This window comes from Glycine max, chromosome 18, assembly GCF_000004515.6.
Source record: "Glycine max cultivar Williams 82 chromosome 18, Glycine_max_v4.0, whole genome shotgun sequence".
NCBI lineage: Eukaryota > Viridiplantae > Streptophyta > Magnoliopsida > Fabales > Fabaceae > Glycine > Glycine max.
The window spans coordinates 50,755,578-50,772,833 of NC_038254.2; the positions used below are offsets into that span (position 1 = coordinate 50,755,578).

The window sequence follows — 17,256 nt, forward strand, 5'->3', positions numbered from 1 at the left end:
GGTAATAAAAATTACAAGTACTCCCTCATGCTTTTGTCACCATATCACTCTTTGACTTGCTAATCGTCAAGTCATCAAAGGCATTCATTCATCATTCATCAAGTGACTTGAAAAGTACAAAGATTTGAGTCTATATAATTGATATCATCTCAATTCAAGCTTTGGTGTCGTTATTAATGAAACTTGCATAGAGATATTTAAGTAGTTAATGTAATGTTAAACTTTATTTATCAATATTTTTTTAGAGATAAATTTGTGTTGTTTATCATTTGATGAAAACAATGCAAGAGCCCAAGAAGATGAACACAAGAAAAAGGTTTCATGCATTTAAGCATTACCTACCTCCCATTATCTCTGGGGCCAACTTTAAATATGTTCCATTGACCATATTATTAGGCACCAGAAGTTATGTCAAACATCTCAACTTGGCAGATATGCTCCAAGTGAAGAAGTTTCAGTCCCTTCAAAATATCCCTCAGTTGAGCTTCAAAGGATGTGCAAAAGCCACATTTCTTAGTAGGCCAATTTAGTGTCCATTGTGACTTCTGTTTAATGTTACTGAAGTTAACAATGAAAAAGGAACAAAAAAATATCCCTATCCATCTCCGTTCAATAGGATGGCAAAAATCAAATAATTTGCATAAGATTTATATGTACCATTCTATATAAACAAATACCACATTTGTTCTTTAATGGTACATGGTAAGAAGTTTATCTGGCATGCATCATTCCAACTACAGTGCATAGTCCTCCGAAGAGAATACAAATGCCTGTGACAAACAACTAAAAAGAATCCAGCCTATGCTAACTTATAATAAATATTAAAATACCATGAGACTTTGACAATGTCACATGCCAATAAACACTGCATTGTCATAGGACCTAAAACTTCATCACCACCAACCATCATATGTATATATTCCACACTTCTCAAAAAGTAACTGACGCATGAATAAATCCAATGAATGTATTAAGTTTGCAAGGGAGAAAAAAAAAGGGTTGGTTTGAACAAACCTATTCTCAATACCCCAACTATATAATTGTTCTCTTTTAAAAATTCTTCATTCCAGCTTTGTCTCCTGTCTGTTCAAAAAGAAAAAGGTAGGGACAAAGGGGAAGGAAAAACCACCAGAGTGCTAACCAGCAAGAATTGTTAGCCTATTCTTTTATAGCTTGCATTGAATGAGACATGTACTGGAAGATATTCCCAGCAATCAATAGCTGGAGGACCACGATACTCATCATCTACACCAACAATCAAGGACAACTTTCAGCGACCCGTCTTTGCACGTTTCATTCCACTAGAGTTGAATGGGGACACACTACCACTGGGCCCGGGACTCTCTTCTCTGAAATTTGAATTCAGCATGGCGAGTTCACGCAACTGCTGCCTCTTGATATAGTCCTGTGATTCATCCTGCATATCAAACGTTGACATCCAACACAAAATGAAAAATTAACCACCTAGATGAATCAGCAAATTGTCTAGCCTATGGAAAATGTCACTGCTCCCGACTTGCATGAAGAAAATGGGTGTGCAGCAAAAAACATTGATCTACAAACCAACTAGTGAAATGATTAATTTTTACAGCATTTTAAGATGTTCTCCACATTTGGAGAGTGAGAGTCCTTTAGAGTAATTTTGACAGAATACTTTAAGAAACAATGAAAGGCAAAAAGTAAATAATCAAATTTCAACAATCCTAATAAATCAACCAACATGCAAAGTGCATGACACACTTCTGAAAATAAAATGCAGGTGGAAAATGTCATTTGCATATCCAACACCAATACAATGCCTAGATTTTTTTTTTTTTACTTAAAACAACTATGTTTCAACATCCCCCAATGCTTCTTTTCTCCTCTCATACAAAACAAACTTTACACAAGTAATTTTTTTTGTGACATATTTATAAGGAAAAAAATATATATTTTGACATAGACAATTGAAAAAGATATGTAACTACACTTTTTTGTTGAGATCAGGAAGCATCTTTTTTGCCAATTGTGATCATCATCTACAAATATGGTCTTGCATGAAAGAGAAATGATTAAGTCTCTTTACAACATGTCTATGTAAAATGTTTTTAAAATAAACTTATGTTATCTAGGCCATAACGTTTCTTGAATTCTTATGAATTTCCCATATCCTTGTATTGTACCTGTGTTGTATTGAAGTATGTGGGCTTCATATATGTATTGTTACCTACTCATCTACTTTACTAAAATCAAGTGTGTATACTGCTCTTCATCACTTCAAACAAGTAAATGGTGGCATGTGCAAAGATAATAACCATCCAAATTACAAGTTAAGAACGGTAAAGATAAGATGCATTTTTATATTCAATTGCCTCTGTATGTTCTCTGTTCAGAAAAGTGAAGTTGAACAGCAGCTAGTACACCCTGCATAACACAAAAAGATATAGGGTGATGAGCATACCACAGGCTTGAGCAGTTCTTCAATAATTTCCTGAGCCTGCCTGAGCCTTATGTCAACAACATTAGCAGGTAATTCAGCCTCAATCAAAATGTGCAGTGGTTCATTGAGATGCTCATAACCTGGTCTTCCTCGTAATTTCTCTTCCTTAAAATAAAAAAATTAATATAATCTCAGTTGACACAAGTATGAATGAGTATACAGATCATTCATGGATGCACCATAAATTTTAGGCAATTTGCAAATAAGATCTGGAAAATTATGTTTGTCTTCATTACCTTGTCTGGATCCTTTATCGATCCTTTTCCTCTAATATACACACGACAACCAGTTGTAGCTTCTACCCGTTTCAAAGAATTGCCTCTAGGGCCCAGAAGTCTTCCAACAAAATTGAACTGATGCAATAAGGAGAAACATAGTTTTATTACTTACAGTTGATAGAGCTTTCGGTTCCAGAAAAGATGAAAAATAGCTGTCTGATTAAGTTATCAAATATGACTTTATATCAGTTATATAAAAGCTTACATTGGGATATGTATCTACTGGAATTTCCAAGCGCAAGATTCTCTTAACAGTGAACGAACTAGGACTTGCAGGAGCACTTTGCCAGTCCATCGTCATTCCAGGGGGTCCACATAATCTCTGCTTTTCGCAGAGAAAGTAATGTTAATATATGAAAGTTAGAAAAGATAATGGTTTTTTTAAGGTAGAAATAACAATGGTAAATGACAAGAATAAATGATAAAATCTTTTGTTATAAAAACATAAACCAGTGAGAAACTAGCATTTTCAATCCCAGGAATTGGCAAATCAGGAAATTCTTTAAGTTTGAAATGAATGAGAGGGAAACAGATCAATATGCAGAAAGGCACTGGAAGAGGCAACTGTCAAACTTTTCTGCAAGTCAGACAGTCTACAACTTTACTTTTCAAGGATAATAACATTAGTATACCACCAATCAGATTTTATGTTGCCAATCATGGCTTATGTTAAGATGGGAGTAGCAGAAACAAGAATGTTAAGATAAATGTGTGACCACACAAGAAAGGACAACATGTGAAATTATTGTATACAAAGAGATGTTGGTGTGACACCAAATGAGGAGAAGATGATAGAAAATTAGTTAAGGTAATTTGGACACGTGTAAAGAAAGGTCAGTGGAAGTACAAGTGAGGAGAGTAAATTGAATGGATTTTAGCCCAGTGAAAAGGGAGGAGACCAAAAATAAATTGTGAAGAGGGATCTCATGGTAAATTTAATATCGTTGAGAATTTAGTCATTAACTGAACCCAATGGTATTGTGTGATTCATGTAGGTGTCCTCACCTAGTGGGAACAAGGCTTTTTTTGTTGTTGTATCATGGCTTATATTATTTTATTTACACAAGGAAGGCATTCATTGACTTCATGAAATTGTTAGCACTAGCAGTACAAAATTATTGGTAGAAGAGAAGACTCAATCCCTTAGTTTGCTTGAATCTTATTCAAACAGAGTCTAAGCTTTTGTATCAGGCATCCTTTTTTATTACAAAAACAACCTATACATAAGCACTTACATGATAAGCACTTAATTAACTTGTTTACCTAAAGACAAGCCTAAATGTGGAGTATAAAGCACCTATTGGTTTGTTTGGCCTATTTTGTTAAACTCCTTTGCTAGAGTCTAGAGATAGGAGAATTTCTTCTTTAGAACCCTTTGGAGCCTTTACCTGTAAATCTTACTCTCAATTCCTCAACCAATCTCTAAACACAGACAGCTTTTTCTTTTTATCACCTTTATGTCCCTTTTGAAGCCTGAATCCTTTATTTGGATAAGTCCACGTTATACATTTCTCTCACTATGTGAAAATCAGATTTTTATTTCTGTGGGATTATTTATGGTGTAAGGCTTTTGGTCTTTTCGGTATTTTTGGTGAATGTTGGGACTGAGCACGAGTTTGAAGCATTTGCTTTTTCTCATTTTAGAACCTTGGGAGATATAAGGAAGGCAAGGGTCTTTGGCAACATGCAACATTTGCTGCTATTTTGTGGCTATGGATGGAGAAGAATGCTAAAACTTTCATGGTCAGTTACTTGCATTGGCAAATTTTATTGGATTAAGAGATTTTCTTAAATTTTTATAGTGCTCAGCTAACGGATATTTTAAAGGAGTGCACCTTTGGTGGGTATGCCAAGACAGAGCTTAAATGAAATTATTTCGTTGGCCTTTTTGGGTCTCTTTTAGGAGGATATCTTATCCTCTAGTCTTGTACTCTTCTCTAACAAAATGCATCTTTGATCAAAATAAGACTCACAAATGTACACACACTTTCGTCAAATGTTTGGTTTTATTCTTATGTTTGAAATTTCTAACAAATGTACAGGTTTAAACTTCAGTAGTGCCCTCCCCTGTCATTTAGCATTCCTTGACTTTCATTATTTTCCACTATTTCAGACTAAGCGGTCAAGCAACCCATCTCATGTCAGACCTGTTTTTCAAGAAACTGCTTTGAAGAACAAAAGAGAAGATCTTGCAAGTGCTGTGGCCGTAAACCTCCTCATCTTATGGTACTGTATTATTAGTTTAATACTATTTTTATTATGAAAGAGTGAATACAAGGATTTAGGGTACATGAGACTTCATAAATAGATTATTCAAGATTGAGAATCACAGCAACATATAATCCATTTAGTCAAGGCCACTTAGCCGGAATAAGGCTTGGTTGTTATTGATGCTGAATACAAGGAATAGATAATGAATTTTTTTTTTAAAATCCAATGTTAGGAATTAGACTAGACAAGTCTTGTAGGCATTTATAACAACTACTACAACATAGTAGTTGAATTTGCATCTACACATAAAAATGATATACTCAAAAAATATAATGAAAAATTAAGGATATAAAGTTCAGATGCAACAATTAATAATCTAAAAGCAGTCACCTCTTGCTGGAGACTATTCCATCCACCCAACCCAGTCCCACTGACATTGGACATAAGGTTTGAAGAAGCCATAGGACTAGGGCTTCTATGTCGCAGTCTATCGAAGTCACCAAAACCTTGATTGGACAACATTCCAGAAACCCTTAATATTTCTGCACATAAAGAAACATTGAAATGAGAAATCAATGCATACTGTCATAAGAAATGAATGGAGAAGGATACTTTTAAAGAGTAATCAAGTGTGATAATTTTATCTCAGAAAATAAACTATATCAAACAAATGTCTTGTTTGGATAAACTTCTCCATAACACTTATAGGAGAAAAAAAATAAGAAGGTAAAATGAATTGAGCTTCTCTCACAAGTCACAAGCTAAAATCAACCTATGCACTTAACTTTTATAGAAGTTCTCTCATCTAACTTCTGCGAAAGCAGAAGTGCATAAGTTGATTTTAGTTTATGAAAGAAACTCAATTCATTTTACCTTTTTATTTCTTCTCCTATAAGTACTTACGGAGAAATTTATCCAAATAAGACCAAAGTCCTATATTATCAGACAGCAGTTAAAAGGCCTGGCTTATTTGCAATCTTACAGGAGGCTGTCTACTTGATCTCATTGATAAAGGGAGCAAATAGACAGGCCCTAAATTTCTGTGTGGAAGAAGGTCTACTGAAGTCAACAGTCCCAATGTTTATGGCACCAGCATTCTACATGTTAATTACAAACCAAGCTCTTCTCCAAACATGAAAAGCCATGCCAAACACTTCAAATCAGGCACATTCAATTCCTTTCTTTGAGAACACCTTCAAGAGTACATGGTTTGCAAGCATGTGATTTTCCTCAAGTCCTCAAAATCACAATCTGTTCAAATTCAAACTAATCCCACGAGTAGATACCATTCAGCACTATGAAAATCACAGAAACATCATATCTTACCATCAAATTCATCCCCGGTTGCGTAAGGTTAACACTATGAAGCTACATTTCATCCAACAACATTCAGACACCATCCAATACGTGATACATCCCAAAAAAGTTTAGTTCAATTTGCATTTCCCCTTATGAAAAAAAACATCAGCATCAACTGAAGTGAGAAGGGAATGGTGCCACGACAATGATGATAGATGGCAAGAAGAGGAATCAATGCACGATCAACACTATAGTCGGTGTCTATTGTCCAAGGCTTTTGACAGAGATAAAAAAAAAAAAAAGCTCTGTGACACGATCTGGCACACACACACCAAACATGCCTCCATAAACAACAAGAGTGCAAAAACAAGAAGTGATAGATCCACAAACAGGAAGAGCTAGACCTTGATTTAGGAGGCGGCTGCATATGGGAAGCACTTGCATGAAGGGTCCAAGCTTCTGATGTTCTGCCAGCAACTCTGATAGGTACTGACTGCAAAAAAAAAAAAAAAAAACACCCTTTTCTTCTATGAATCAAAAGCACACAAATTCATCTAAAACAAATCAAACAGACAAGGCCAAATCCAAAGGGTGTTTCACCAATAGTCCAAGATTGTGTCTTTGCTTTTTGTTTTTTAGTTTTGATCTTAAAAAAGAACATCACAAGAAAGAGAAACCAACTCACCTGTCCACTTCTGGATTGCTCCTAATCTGAGGAGAAGCTGCTCTAGCAGGAGAGAAGTTGGGATTATACAAGCCTGACATGGCTCACTTTTTTTTCTTTAGTTTTTTTCCTTAAGGATTGGAAGAAGAAGAAGAAGAAAAAGAAAAACACACACCAGCCTCCAAAAAAAAAAAAAGAAGAAGGAGGTTTTAGTTGGTGTAGTTCTTGCAGAAGAAAAAGGGGATACAGAGCACCATCAATTAAGGGGGGTCTGTAATAAGGAGAAAAACGAAAAAGGGTGGACAGTTCTCTCTGAATTTTTACACAAAAGGAAGCAACAAATAATTATTTATTTCCTTTTTCCTTTTCTTTCCTTTTTTTTCTCTCTATAGTCTTAAATATTTCTCATTTTTTTCCTTTTTTTTCTATAATAATATATTTTCCTTGTTCACATGCTGCCTTGTAAAACTATATATATATATATATATATATATATATATATGTATAAAGTGAAAGACAGTGTACTGAAATGGACGGGGATCTTTATAAGGAAACAACAGTATCAGCTAAAGTTTCCGCAGTAAAAAGGTTACTAGATTTGTTTGTGGCAGTAAAAAAAAAATTCAGCGGCCGAGGAACTGGAATGGAGTATTTTTTTCAGAGTATAACCGTCATGCAGTTATACAGAAAATATTATTATAAAAATTAATAAATTTATTATATATATATATATAATTATAATTAAATAATACTGTATTTGTTCCTAAGAAACAATTATTAAAATTAAATTTATCTATAATTATAATATATTTTTATTTTTATTGAAAAATTATTCATTTTTTCCAATCTTCATAGGAGACAAAAAAAGATAATTTAAAATATTTTTATAAAAAATTAATTAATACAAAAAAGAGATGAAATAAAATCTTATAATAAAAGATAAAAAAAAAGCTACTATGTCTTATAAACATGAACAAAGAGTAATATATTTTATAATATCAATGATCAGTTTAAAATTTTATAACATTTTTTTATAAAAAAACAATCTTATTCAAATTAAATATGATATTACCAGATATATTATAATAATATTATATCAGTTAATTTTCTGCTTTTAGTAATAGTTGTAATTAAAAAAGAAGTAAAAATTTAATGATCACAAAATAAAATAATTTTATACTATTATTTAATTATTAATATAACTTTTAAATTAATATAACGAATTTATCTTATATAATAAACTATGGTTAAATGAGAATATTAAGCTGTACAACCTCTTTTCTCAAAAAGTATTAGTAACAGTGAAGTGAAATGGCTAAGGTAACGTAGGTTTGGTTTGAGTGCTACAATGTAAAGGGTATAGGGTACAGCAAAACAACAACAGGTGGAGACGCGTGTTAGGCATGCAGAGAATCATAGGTTGTAATCTAATCAATCTAATGTTAGTGTATGCAAATACTACCATGTACTAATTGTATGTATATTATTTTCTAAAGGCATAATAAGGTTTAATTTGGGAGAAGAGAGAATGGAAAATCAGAAAAAAAATGTGAATGAATCAATGGCCAACGATAATGATGTTTGCCAACGCGGTCTTAGCTGGACCATAACACTGTACACTCTCTTAGAAAAAATCTACCACACCATACACATACATACCTACAACTACGTCGTTTTGAAGGTCCAATGCAATCCTTATTGTTCCACATTATTTTTATATTAGCATTATAATAAGTCCCATTTGAATAATGTTACAAAATTCTTGTTCTTATGTTGAATAATGCTATAATTGCGGTCGGATTCTGTTCCCTCTCAATTTTGATTGAACACCCTTCTTATTTTGTCAGCTGAATTATTTTTAATTTTTATTTTCCAAATTATCGGTTTTTGCTACGAAAATGTGGTTAATGTGATTTAATGTCATCCATATATATATATATATATAACAAGGTTGCTGATTATTTCTCGTAAGACAGCAACCGTTTCATTAATTTTGACTTTGCACTGCATAATGCATTTGCACCTACCTATACCCCTATATGGTGTTGTTAGAACTTAGAACCAATCTTGTTTTTGCTCCATACTATTACTTGACCCTATATGGAACGAGGATGGTGTGGAATACATTGTCTCTACTCACTCTAAAGTCTAAACCATTCCATTTTATTAATTTTTTATTTTATAGTATCAATTGCCAATCTTTGCATTCTGTCTTTTTCTTCTTTTTAATATATTGGTTATTTTTATTTTTTGTTTGGCAAGCCTGTAAATATATATATATATATATATAGGTTTTCGAGAACTGTCTAAATTTCTCTTTTACCCTTTTTTTTCCTTAATATTTTTAGGTCTAGGAAAGGTTGTCAACAACCTTTTGACTCCCTTCTACGATGAGCTTCAAGTCATAATTCACAATAAATTATTAGGCAGTATGAATGCTCCCCTGTTACTTTTTTGTTTGAGTATATCCCTCCTAAATCGATACCAATTCCGATCCTATTTACCTAATTTTTTTCATTCTTTTAATAATTTTGAATTTATATTGCTCGAGATTTTGTATGTGATAAGGATATATAAACCTATCTACACACCCAGCATTAATAAAATAAAATACAACGCATAAAGTTACCTATGGACCTATAAATTTGACGCATAACTAATTCAAGGACTTTGAAACCTTTTCCAAATTCAATTCTTATTTCTTTCCCACCAAGCCCACTAATAAATATTTTCTTTTTTCTCTCTCATAAATTGATACAGTTACTAATTACCTAATTAAGATCAATGGGGGGGCAAAAAGTGAGGCAAGTCTAATAAGTTTTTTAATATTAAAGATAAAACAAAAGATGGTAGGGGCAGAGTAGGGAAAAAAAGGGGTGTGCGATAGAAGTGTCCACAACCACAACAAGACAATGCAAGGTGGGCCATTATTTTAACTGAATGATTCACTGCTTCTGACTCAGTTGGCCGTAGGAGAAGAATCCTAAGATGTTTTAAGCAATAAAATAGAAAAATACAGCGTTTTCTTTTGCTCTTTGTCATTGACTTTGATTCCTTCCTCCTACAGGTCATGTGTGTATTTTCAGTCTTTCTCCATAGAAAGAAACCAAACTAAAGAAGAAAAAAAAAAAATCAGAATAGTATTTTCTTAAGAAGGCTAGCAGAATGGAGGAAAATTTTTTACTATTTTCTTTTTTTGGATTTTTTTAATTAAATAGAAACGAATATTTTTCTTTTCATTTTTGGTAATAAATAGTAGTAGGGAGAGGATGGTCCATTGGTCCCAATCTTACTAGGCAAATTGTTACATACATATTAGAGAGATAAATGCTTTTTTTTTCTATGACTTTTTATACTATTTTTTGTTGTTGTTCTTTCATGTTTTTTGATAACTTATTTGTTTGACAAATTAAGCATAAACTTGGTCAAGTGAAAGTAATATAAATTTATAAGTTATCCAAGTAAAGGAGAAAGATGGATTGGGTTACATTAAAAAGATAGAAGAGAGAGAGTCAGAGTAAGAAAACATTGATTCCAACTAACAATAGACTTTGTTTCCAAAATAATAGGATGACTCAAGAAAAAGTGTCTAAACAAAGTTTGCCTTCACTCGAGTCTGACAAGATTCGGACAGGTCATGTCTTTCAAATTGAAAGTGGCTGTGGTCAGCAGTACCATCAGTACCGGAAGAAATTAACTGGTAAGTAAAACCTAAAATATTAAATAGTATATTATTAAATTTTATACAACAGTAAAAACATTCAAAAAGCCTTCTTAAAACTTAAAAATTGGGGTGATCTATCCAACTATAAATACTTATCATGTTCATAAATTACCGATATCGAACTATTCTTAACATATATTGTGTCATGAAAACTTGAGAGATTTGACACTGCAATTATACATGGTGTTTGGTTAGCTCATAATTTTCATTTTTATATGTTGTGTATTTATTCTTCAATTGTGTAAAGAAGCATATATTATCATAATTTACGTATGTGATTAGGTCTCACCGGCATATAAAAATATATTTTTTCTCTAGTATTGAAAATTACTAATAGGAGAGAGATAAACCCAATCATGAATAAATTTAAGTCACTAAAGAGGAGCTCAATCCATAAAAAAATTATGTTGATCCCAAATGAAACCGGATTAGTCGTGTGAAAGATAAACTTTGTTTTTTAATTAAGTTTTTCAATTCGTTTTTTTGAGACTTTTTTGACATTTGTATGACTAGAAGAATATCGGTTACATTACTCCTAATTGAAATGCTGTAAAGAATTTTATAAATGGTTGAATTGTAAATAAAAAGCTATAGAAAATGTAAGCAATTGAAATAATTCGTACTGATTTGGTAGTTTACATTAGGAATTCTCCAATTTATGTTTCTATTTCTATGAAACACAAACATCAACTATTTTTCCTAAAAATAATTACCGTCGTTTTCCTTTTTTGAGACGATCATGGGTGCATGCCATATCATAGGTAATTGTCTAAAATTTCCTCAAAAATAACTCTTCATATTCTCACTTTCGGCTTGTTTGGTTGGAGGGGAAAGATGAGAAAAGATATGAAAATAATTAGATATATTTGATATAATAGAAAGAGGGAGGAAAGAATTAAAACATGAGCACATATGTTTTTTATTATTTTATTTTTCACTTATTTTCATTAATTTCTCTATATATTCATTTTTTTATTAATTTTTCTTCAATTAAACATCTTTCATTTTTAATTTATTTTTCATCTATTTTTACTCATCCATTTATTTCTATCCACTCTATTTATCTTCTCACTATCAAACAAAACATTTGAGTTTTTCGTGCAATTGTCTCCCTCTCTCAACTAACTGGCCCCAATTTTGGAATGCTTCATGCCTAATTTAGTCCATTTAGCCATTTGGCCCAACGCTGACATAATTAGTTTTAATGCTAACACGGTACGAGACTGTTTTTTTTATATCAAGATGATATTTGTGTGAAATATTTAATTCTATTGATAATTCATTTTTATTGAAGATTTGATTAATCAAATTTAATAGGATCTCTTTTTTTAATTACATTTTTTCAATTCATAAGACTCAAAATCAAAACTTATTACTTAAGAAAATTGAACTCAAAACCACTAAAAACAATGATTGGTTGATACTTGATATTATATATGATTTTTAAGATAATTATTATACATAAAAATATATAATTGAATAATGGTGTGAATAAAAACAATCTTATTCTTTTAATATTTTCATTCAAAAAAATATTGAAAAAAACGAAAAAATATTTATGGTTACCGGTGAAAACATAAAACAGAAAATGAAGATATCTAGCATTATTAAAACACCATTTCCTTTGCAATTATTTAAAATCTAAAAACTAAATTTAAAATTCTGTAGAAATAATTAAATCTAAAAATTATTATAAAAACAAATTTTTTCCCTGATTTCATACACTATTTTTATAGATCACATCTTTTTTCTATTGCCTATCAAAAAAGTATCTTCTAACGAAAGCAATCCTACTCAAGGTGATATGACCATTATGGGTAGGAAATATTTTTCTTGAAATACTTAACATAGTTACATAGCCAGGTTTCTAACTCAAAACTCCCATTAAACTAGAATAATATTGCGTCAGCTCATTCGCTCACTCAATAATTTTCATATATTTTTTTCTCCTAGGAACAAAATAAGAGGAATGTTAATAACACTTTCTTTTTGTAACACTCCTCTTGTGATTGGTTGAAATTTGTTGAAAATTGTTCATTTTACTGTGCCCAACTTCTCATTTAAAAAAAAATCCATCAAAATTAATAATTTTTAATAAATTTCAACCAATCATAAACAACAGTATTAAAAAGAAAACATCAAGAGAATGTGTCATAGCCTTCCTCTTACTGAAAATTTGCATTCCATAAGTAAAAAAAAAAAAGGCAATGTCCGGAAAATTATTAATAAAAACATTTTAATTAAAAATCAAAAGAAACAAAAGCCACACCACAAACAAAGCACCTTACTTTTCAATCACATGGAAAGAAAAAAGAGCATGTGCCAATTGACATTATTAATTGGTGAAAGAAGGAAGGAATGGGAATGGGACATAGAGGCCCAAATAAGGAGCAAGAGAAGAAACACTGGGCTTTTATGAAGGATGAGGCCCAATAAACAAAAAAATAAGAAAAAGACAAAGATCGAAGACAGAGTAAAGAGTTGGAAGAAGAAGAAGAAGAAGAAGAAAAAAAGATGAACTTGAGATGGATGGAAGCGGTGTTGCCGCTGGGAATCATAGCTGGAATGCTCTGCGTCATGGGAAACGCTCAGTATTACATTCACAGAGCTGCACATGGCAGAGTAATCTCTCTGTTCTTTTTTCATTATTATCCATTTTTTTTATTGGATCTTTGTGTGAGTGATACGAGAATTGTTTCAGCCTAAGCACATCGGAAACGATATGTGGGATGTGGCGATGGAGCGAAGGGACAAGAAGCTTATCGAGCAAGCCTCTCCCTCCAATTAACATCGTAAGCCTCTCCTTAGGGTTTCTACGAATATTTTCTCGTGATTGTGAATTTTAGATCCGGGGAAGACTTGTTTAATTTTAGAGGTTTTTGCGACATTGCTTGGATGGTTTGGTTCATCTGATTTTAAGAGTGTGCTTTAGACTTTTAGAGGATAAAATATGGAATTATGGTTGTTAGTTTTAAAGTTCATGGTTGAGATTTTAATAGTTCCATGATTTGTTATGTGTGTGTGTGCATATTATTCTATTACGATTTTTAATGTGGTTATAACTTCGCTCTTTAAGTGGATTTCATACTTTTGGTTATATTTGGATTGGTGGTAGATGATGGAATGGAATGGCATTATGTTTCATTGTTTGGATTAGTAAAATGCGTATGGAGTGTAATGGAAACTAGTGGAGAAACCTATTCCATTTTAGATAAACTTCTCCAAAAGCACTTGTGAAAGAAGAAAATAAGAAGGTAAAACAAAATAAGTTTCTCCCATAAGCTAAAGCTAAAATTAACCTATGCATAAGTTAAAATAACCTTTTGAATAGGAAAAATGAAATCAGATTCTCTCATAAGATGAAATTAGTTTATGAATAAGTTTAAATTAGCTTATGGAAAAGTTTATTTCTTATTTTCTTCCCCTGTTTGTGGAAAGTTTATCCAAATAGGATCCTATTTTATTATTTACCTCCATTTTTCTCTCTTCTCAATCTGAGAGGAATGAAAATTATATTTCATTTCATCATAGCATATCCTAATAATGGAATGAAGATTTTATTCCATTGTGTTCCGTTCCATTTTATTTCATTGTAATTCTTTCCATCAATCCAAATGTAGCTTAAAGAGAAGTCAATTTCTTTTTTAAACTATAGGATGCAACATGGGCCATAGTAAAACATGAAATTAACATAAAGATGTAAATCCTAATTCCCAAACCAAAAGAGAAAATTGGTGTTTTAGAAGTTTGTATCAGTGATTGTAAATATAATAAAATGTTATCATTTATCTTGTTATTGTGATATTCCAATTTGTGTAAAAGTTCGAAAAGTAATAGCAAAATTGTATATGAGAAGTATCCATGATGGTTATGGCTATTCAAATGTCTGTGTTTTCTTGGTGTTTTTAGCTCCTTTATAGTGCTTAGTTTATTGCTATGTTTCATTATCCAAATTATTTTTTGAGATTTGTGTCATTCATGTGTTTCTTTGTCTCGTATAGTTTTTTGTCCAACATCCTGTCCTCTGCTCTCGTATTCTTTTTTCTTTAGTGAAATATCTTCTCTTGCTGGAAAGAAAAAGTAAAGAATGACCATTTTGATAATTAAAAGGATGGTTTTGGCATATTTTTCATGCTCTAGGAAACTTGCATCTGTGTGGATGAACATCAAATTTGCATGGATTTGTCTTCCACCCTCAATAGGAAAACACATTGAGTTTTGTATTCTCCCATGTCTTTATCATCAAGAATATCCTTCTTTTTTATTGTTTAGATTTAATTTGCTTTGTGCTTAATGTTTGATATATAGAGTAGAAACCATAATATTTGTCCTGGAACATGCAGGTTGTTTTGCCGATGTCATTGTGAAGAAAATAAACTGCTCACCTGGATTTACGGCTGTGTTCTTGGGAAGCAGGGTTAATCACAAGAATCAAATTCCGTCTGTTTTCTTGTATGCAATTCAACATAAGATTTATAAATATACCTATGCTCCAATCACAATTACTTTTGCTAAGCTTGGCTTGTTGAAAACTAAGCAGTTCTGAGGTATTTGTTGCCTTCTATAATGTGACCATTTTGTGCTTGACTAGTGACAACAAATCTTGCTAGTTGACGTCAATGTTTGGTGAAAAATTATGTAAAGTAGCATAAGCCGCCACAACATTTGAAGAGAAAGCTGAAAACAAATAAAGGCTATCATGGCAACTAGTATTTGGTATTTCGTATAAAATGAATGCCAAGATGTTAGAGTTTGTCATTTTGGATGCTCTTAACACTACTCATTCTGTTTTCCTCAAAGGATCAAACATTCAGTTGGCTTTCTTTCTCTCTAACTATTTTGAAGAAATATCAGATGGCTTTATGTCTTTCAACAACTATTTGGAAGAAATTCTTATATATAATTAGAGTGAATTATATTATACCTTTTGAGTTTTTTTTAGTTACAACATCTGTTTGTTTACAACCTCCTCCTTTATTGAGGTACACGATGCCATGTTTTTCAAATATTAAGAAGGTTAATGTAAGAATAGAAAAAAGAATGGTGTTTTGTGTAATTCAAAAATAAAAATAAAAATAGGTGACTATAATTTTCTTATATTGAATTGAACCTGAAACTGTTAGTGATTCTTTACCATTCATCTGTGTTTAGTGATTGTATATAAACGAAGTACAGATAAACATTATCATTTAAAAGTTTAAAATACTCTTAAAATAATTTTATTATGATTTCAATACATTTTAAACTTTTGATTATTTATGTCTGAGTTATATACTCACGCGAAAAATACTTCTCTTCCCAAAGTTACTTTTGTTTTTCTTTGGTGGATTAACCTAATTACAGTTTGTACGCGTATGGATAGAGATGTTTTTTTATTCCACGCTGATCCAATCCAACAAACAAGTCTCGTTTGAAATGTGACATTAATTCAAAGAAAAAAAAATAGTTAGTGTTGCTATCTAACATAAATTTATTAAAACGTGTTTCTTAACCCTTACTATCACGATCGGTCTAATTGTTTTTTAACCAGAGTACTGAAAACTGAAGTGATGCCTGAATTCTCTGAATTTACAGCATAGTTGTTTAATAACCCGTGTAAGTTTTCAAAAAATTGGGCAACTATTTCTGCAACTGCAAATCTTAACAGATTGAGCTAGGAAAATAAAAGCAGGTATCTTGATCAACTGAAAATAAATAAATGCGTGTTTGGTATCTAATGTTGCTAGCGACATTTTACCTGTTCAAAGTTCCTTCATTATAACAAGTTAAAGTAACAGGACCAAAAAATTGCCGTGTAAATAGCATAGAAATCTCCTGAATGTGACACATGTTGGGGTATGTAAAAAAAAGTGAGGAGATCTCGTATCATTTCAAGCCACATTTTTCTTTGGAAATTTAGGAACATTTGTACTATATTCATTTTTCTTTCTGCCTTTTCTCTGTTTCCTTGTGAGTGGCTCTTAGTACTTACTGGTTTGTAAAACAAGGGGTACAGCAACCAGTTTTTAATCTTCTGTTCGTATGATAGGGTGAAGGTTTTACTGTGGAAAAGAACTTGAAAACGAATAATTGAAAGAGAAATGACTTTTGTGCATCTGGAACAATTTCTTTAATGAGGAGAACACACAGAAAAATACACATGTATAACATGAGTTTCAAAATGGTTTATTTTTTAGGTTTAGATAACATTTTAGTCTTTGTAACAGTGTAATATAAAGTGTTTTTTTTTTGGTTTTTTTATTTAGTCCTTACAAAATAAATTATCAACTTTAAATTTTTAATCCTTGAAAAATGAAACTTTTTGTTTTTATCTTTGTTGTTTGACTTTAGCCTCTATAATATTTGGATAATATTAAATTATAGTATGTTTGGATTTATATTTATACACACTAAACTTCCACTCATCTCAATCCATCGAGAGACAAATGTTTTGATATGGATTCATTGTGACAACTGATATCCAAACGCACTATTAATCCTTGTAAAATGTTGGCTATATTGAGTTTAGTTCCTAAAAAATTGAGACTAATTCAATGTGGATCAAAGATTACATGACTAAAGTCATATAACAAGAACCAAAAACAAAATACCTTATTTTATA

At 31.6% G+C, this 17,256-nt stretch overlaps 2 protein-coding genes across 2 annotated transcripts; one reads left to right on the forward strand and one right to left on the reverse strand.

Annotated features, from left to right (window-relative positions):
- Nucleotides 1-635: 635 nt before the first annotated feature.
- On the reverse strand, nucleotides 636-7,255 carry LOC100816420 (KH domain-containing protein At2g38610). Its single transcript, XM_003552282.5, has 7 exons — nucleotides 6,953-7,255; nucleotides 6,672-6,760; nucleotides 5,359-5,510; nucleotides 2,963-3,079; nucleotides 2,716-2,832; nucleotides 2,441-2,584; nucleotides 636-1,417 (listed from the first exon to the last, which is right to left on the reverse strand). Exons 1-7 carry the CDS (start codon nucleotides 7,030-7,032, stop codon nucleotides 1,271-1,273), a joined length of 846 nt encoding a protein of 281 aa, XP_003552330.1. The 5' UTR covers nucleotides 7,033-7,255; the 3' UTR covers nucleotides 636-1,270.
- Nucleotides 7,256-13,052: 5,797 nt separating this feature from the next.
- LOC100816948 (NADH dehydrogenase [ubiquinone] 1 alpha subcomplex subunit 1) lies at nucleotides 13,053-15,205 on the forward strand. The gene is made up of 3 exons (XM_003552283.5): nucleotides 13,053-13,277; nucleotides 13,357-13,447; nucleotides 14,999-15,205. The coding sequence occupies exons 1-2, from the start codon at nucleotides 13,170-13,172 to the stop codon at nucleotides 13,441-13,443; spliced, it is 195 nt and encodes a 64-aa protein (XP_003552331.1). The 5' UTR covers nucleotides 13,053-13,169; the 3' UTR covers nucleotides 13,444-13,447; nucleotides 14,999-15,205.
- The last annotated feature ends 2,051 nt before the right edge of the window (nucleotides 15,206-17,256 follow it).

Bases quoted from the DNA above. Each gene is read 5' to 3' on its own strand.
- LOC100816420 (XM_003552282.5), bottom strand. From the start codon at position 7,032: ATGTCAGGCTTGTATAATCCCAACTTCTCTCCTGCTAGAGCAGCTTCT. The intron at 2,833-2,962 runs GTAAGCTTTTAT...TTATTGCATCAG, and splicing joins CAGTAGATACATATCCCAAT to TTCAATTTTGTTGGAAGACT. The intron at 2,585-2,715 runs GTAATGAAGACA...TTTTATTTTAAG, and splicing joins CGATAAAGGATCCAGACAAG to GAAGAGAAATTACGAGGAAG.
- LOC100816948 (XM_003552283.5), top strand. From the start codon at position 13,170: ATGAACTTGAGATGGATGGAAGCGGTGTTGCCGCTGGGAATCATAGCT. The intron at 13,278-13,356 runs GTAATCTCTCTG...GAATTGTTTCAG, and splicing joins ACAGAGCTGCACATGGCAGA to CCTAAGCACATCGGAAACGA.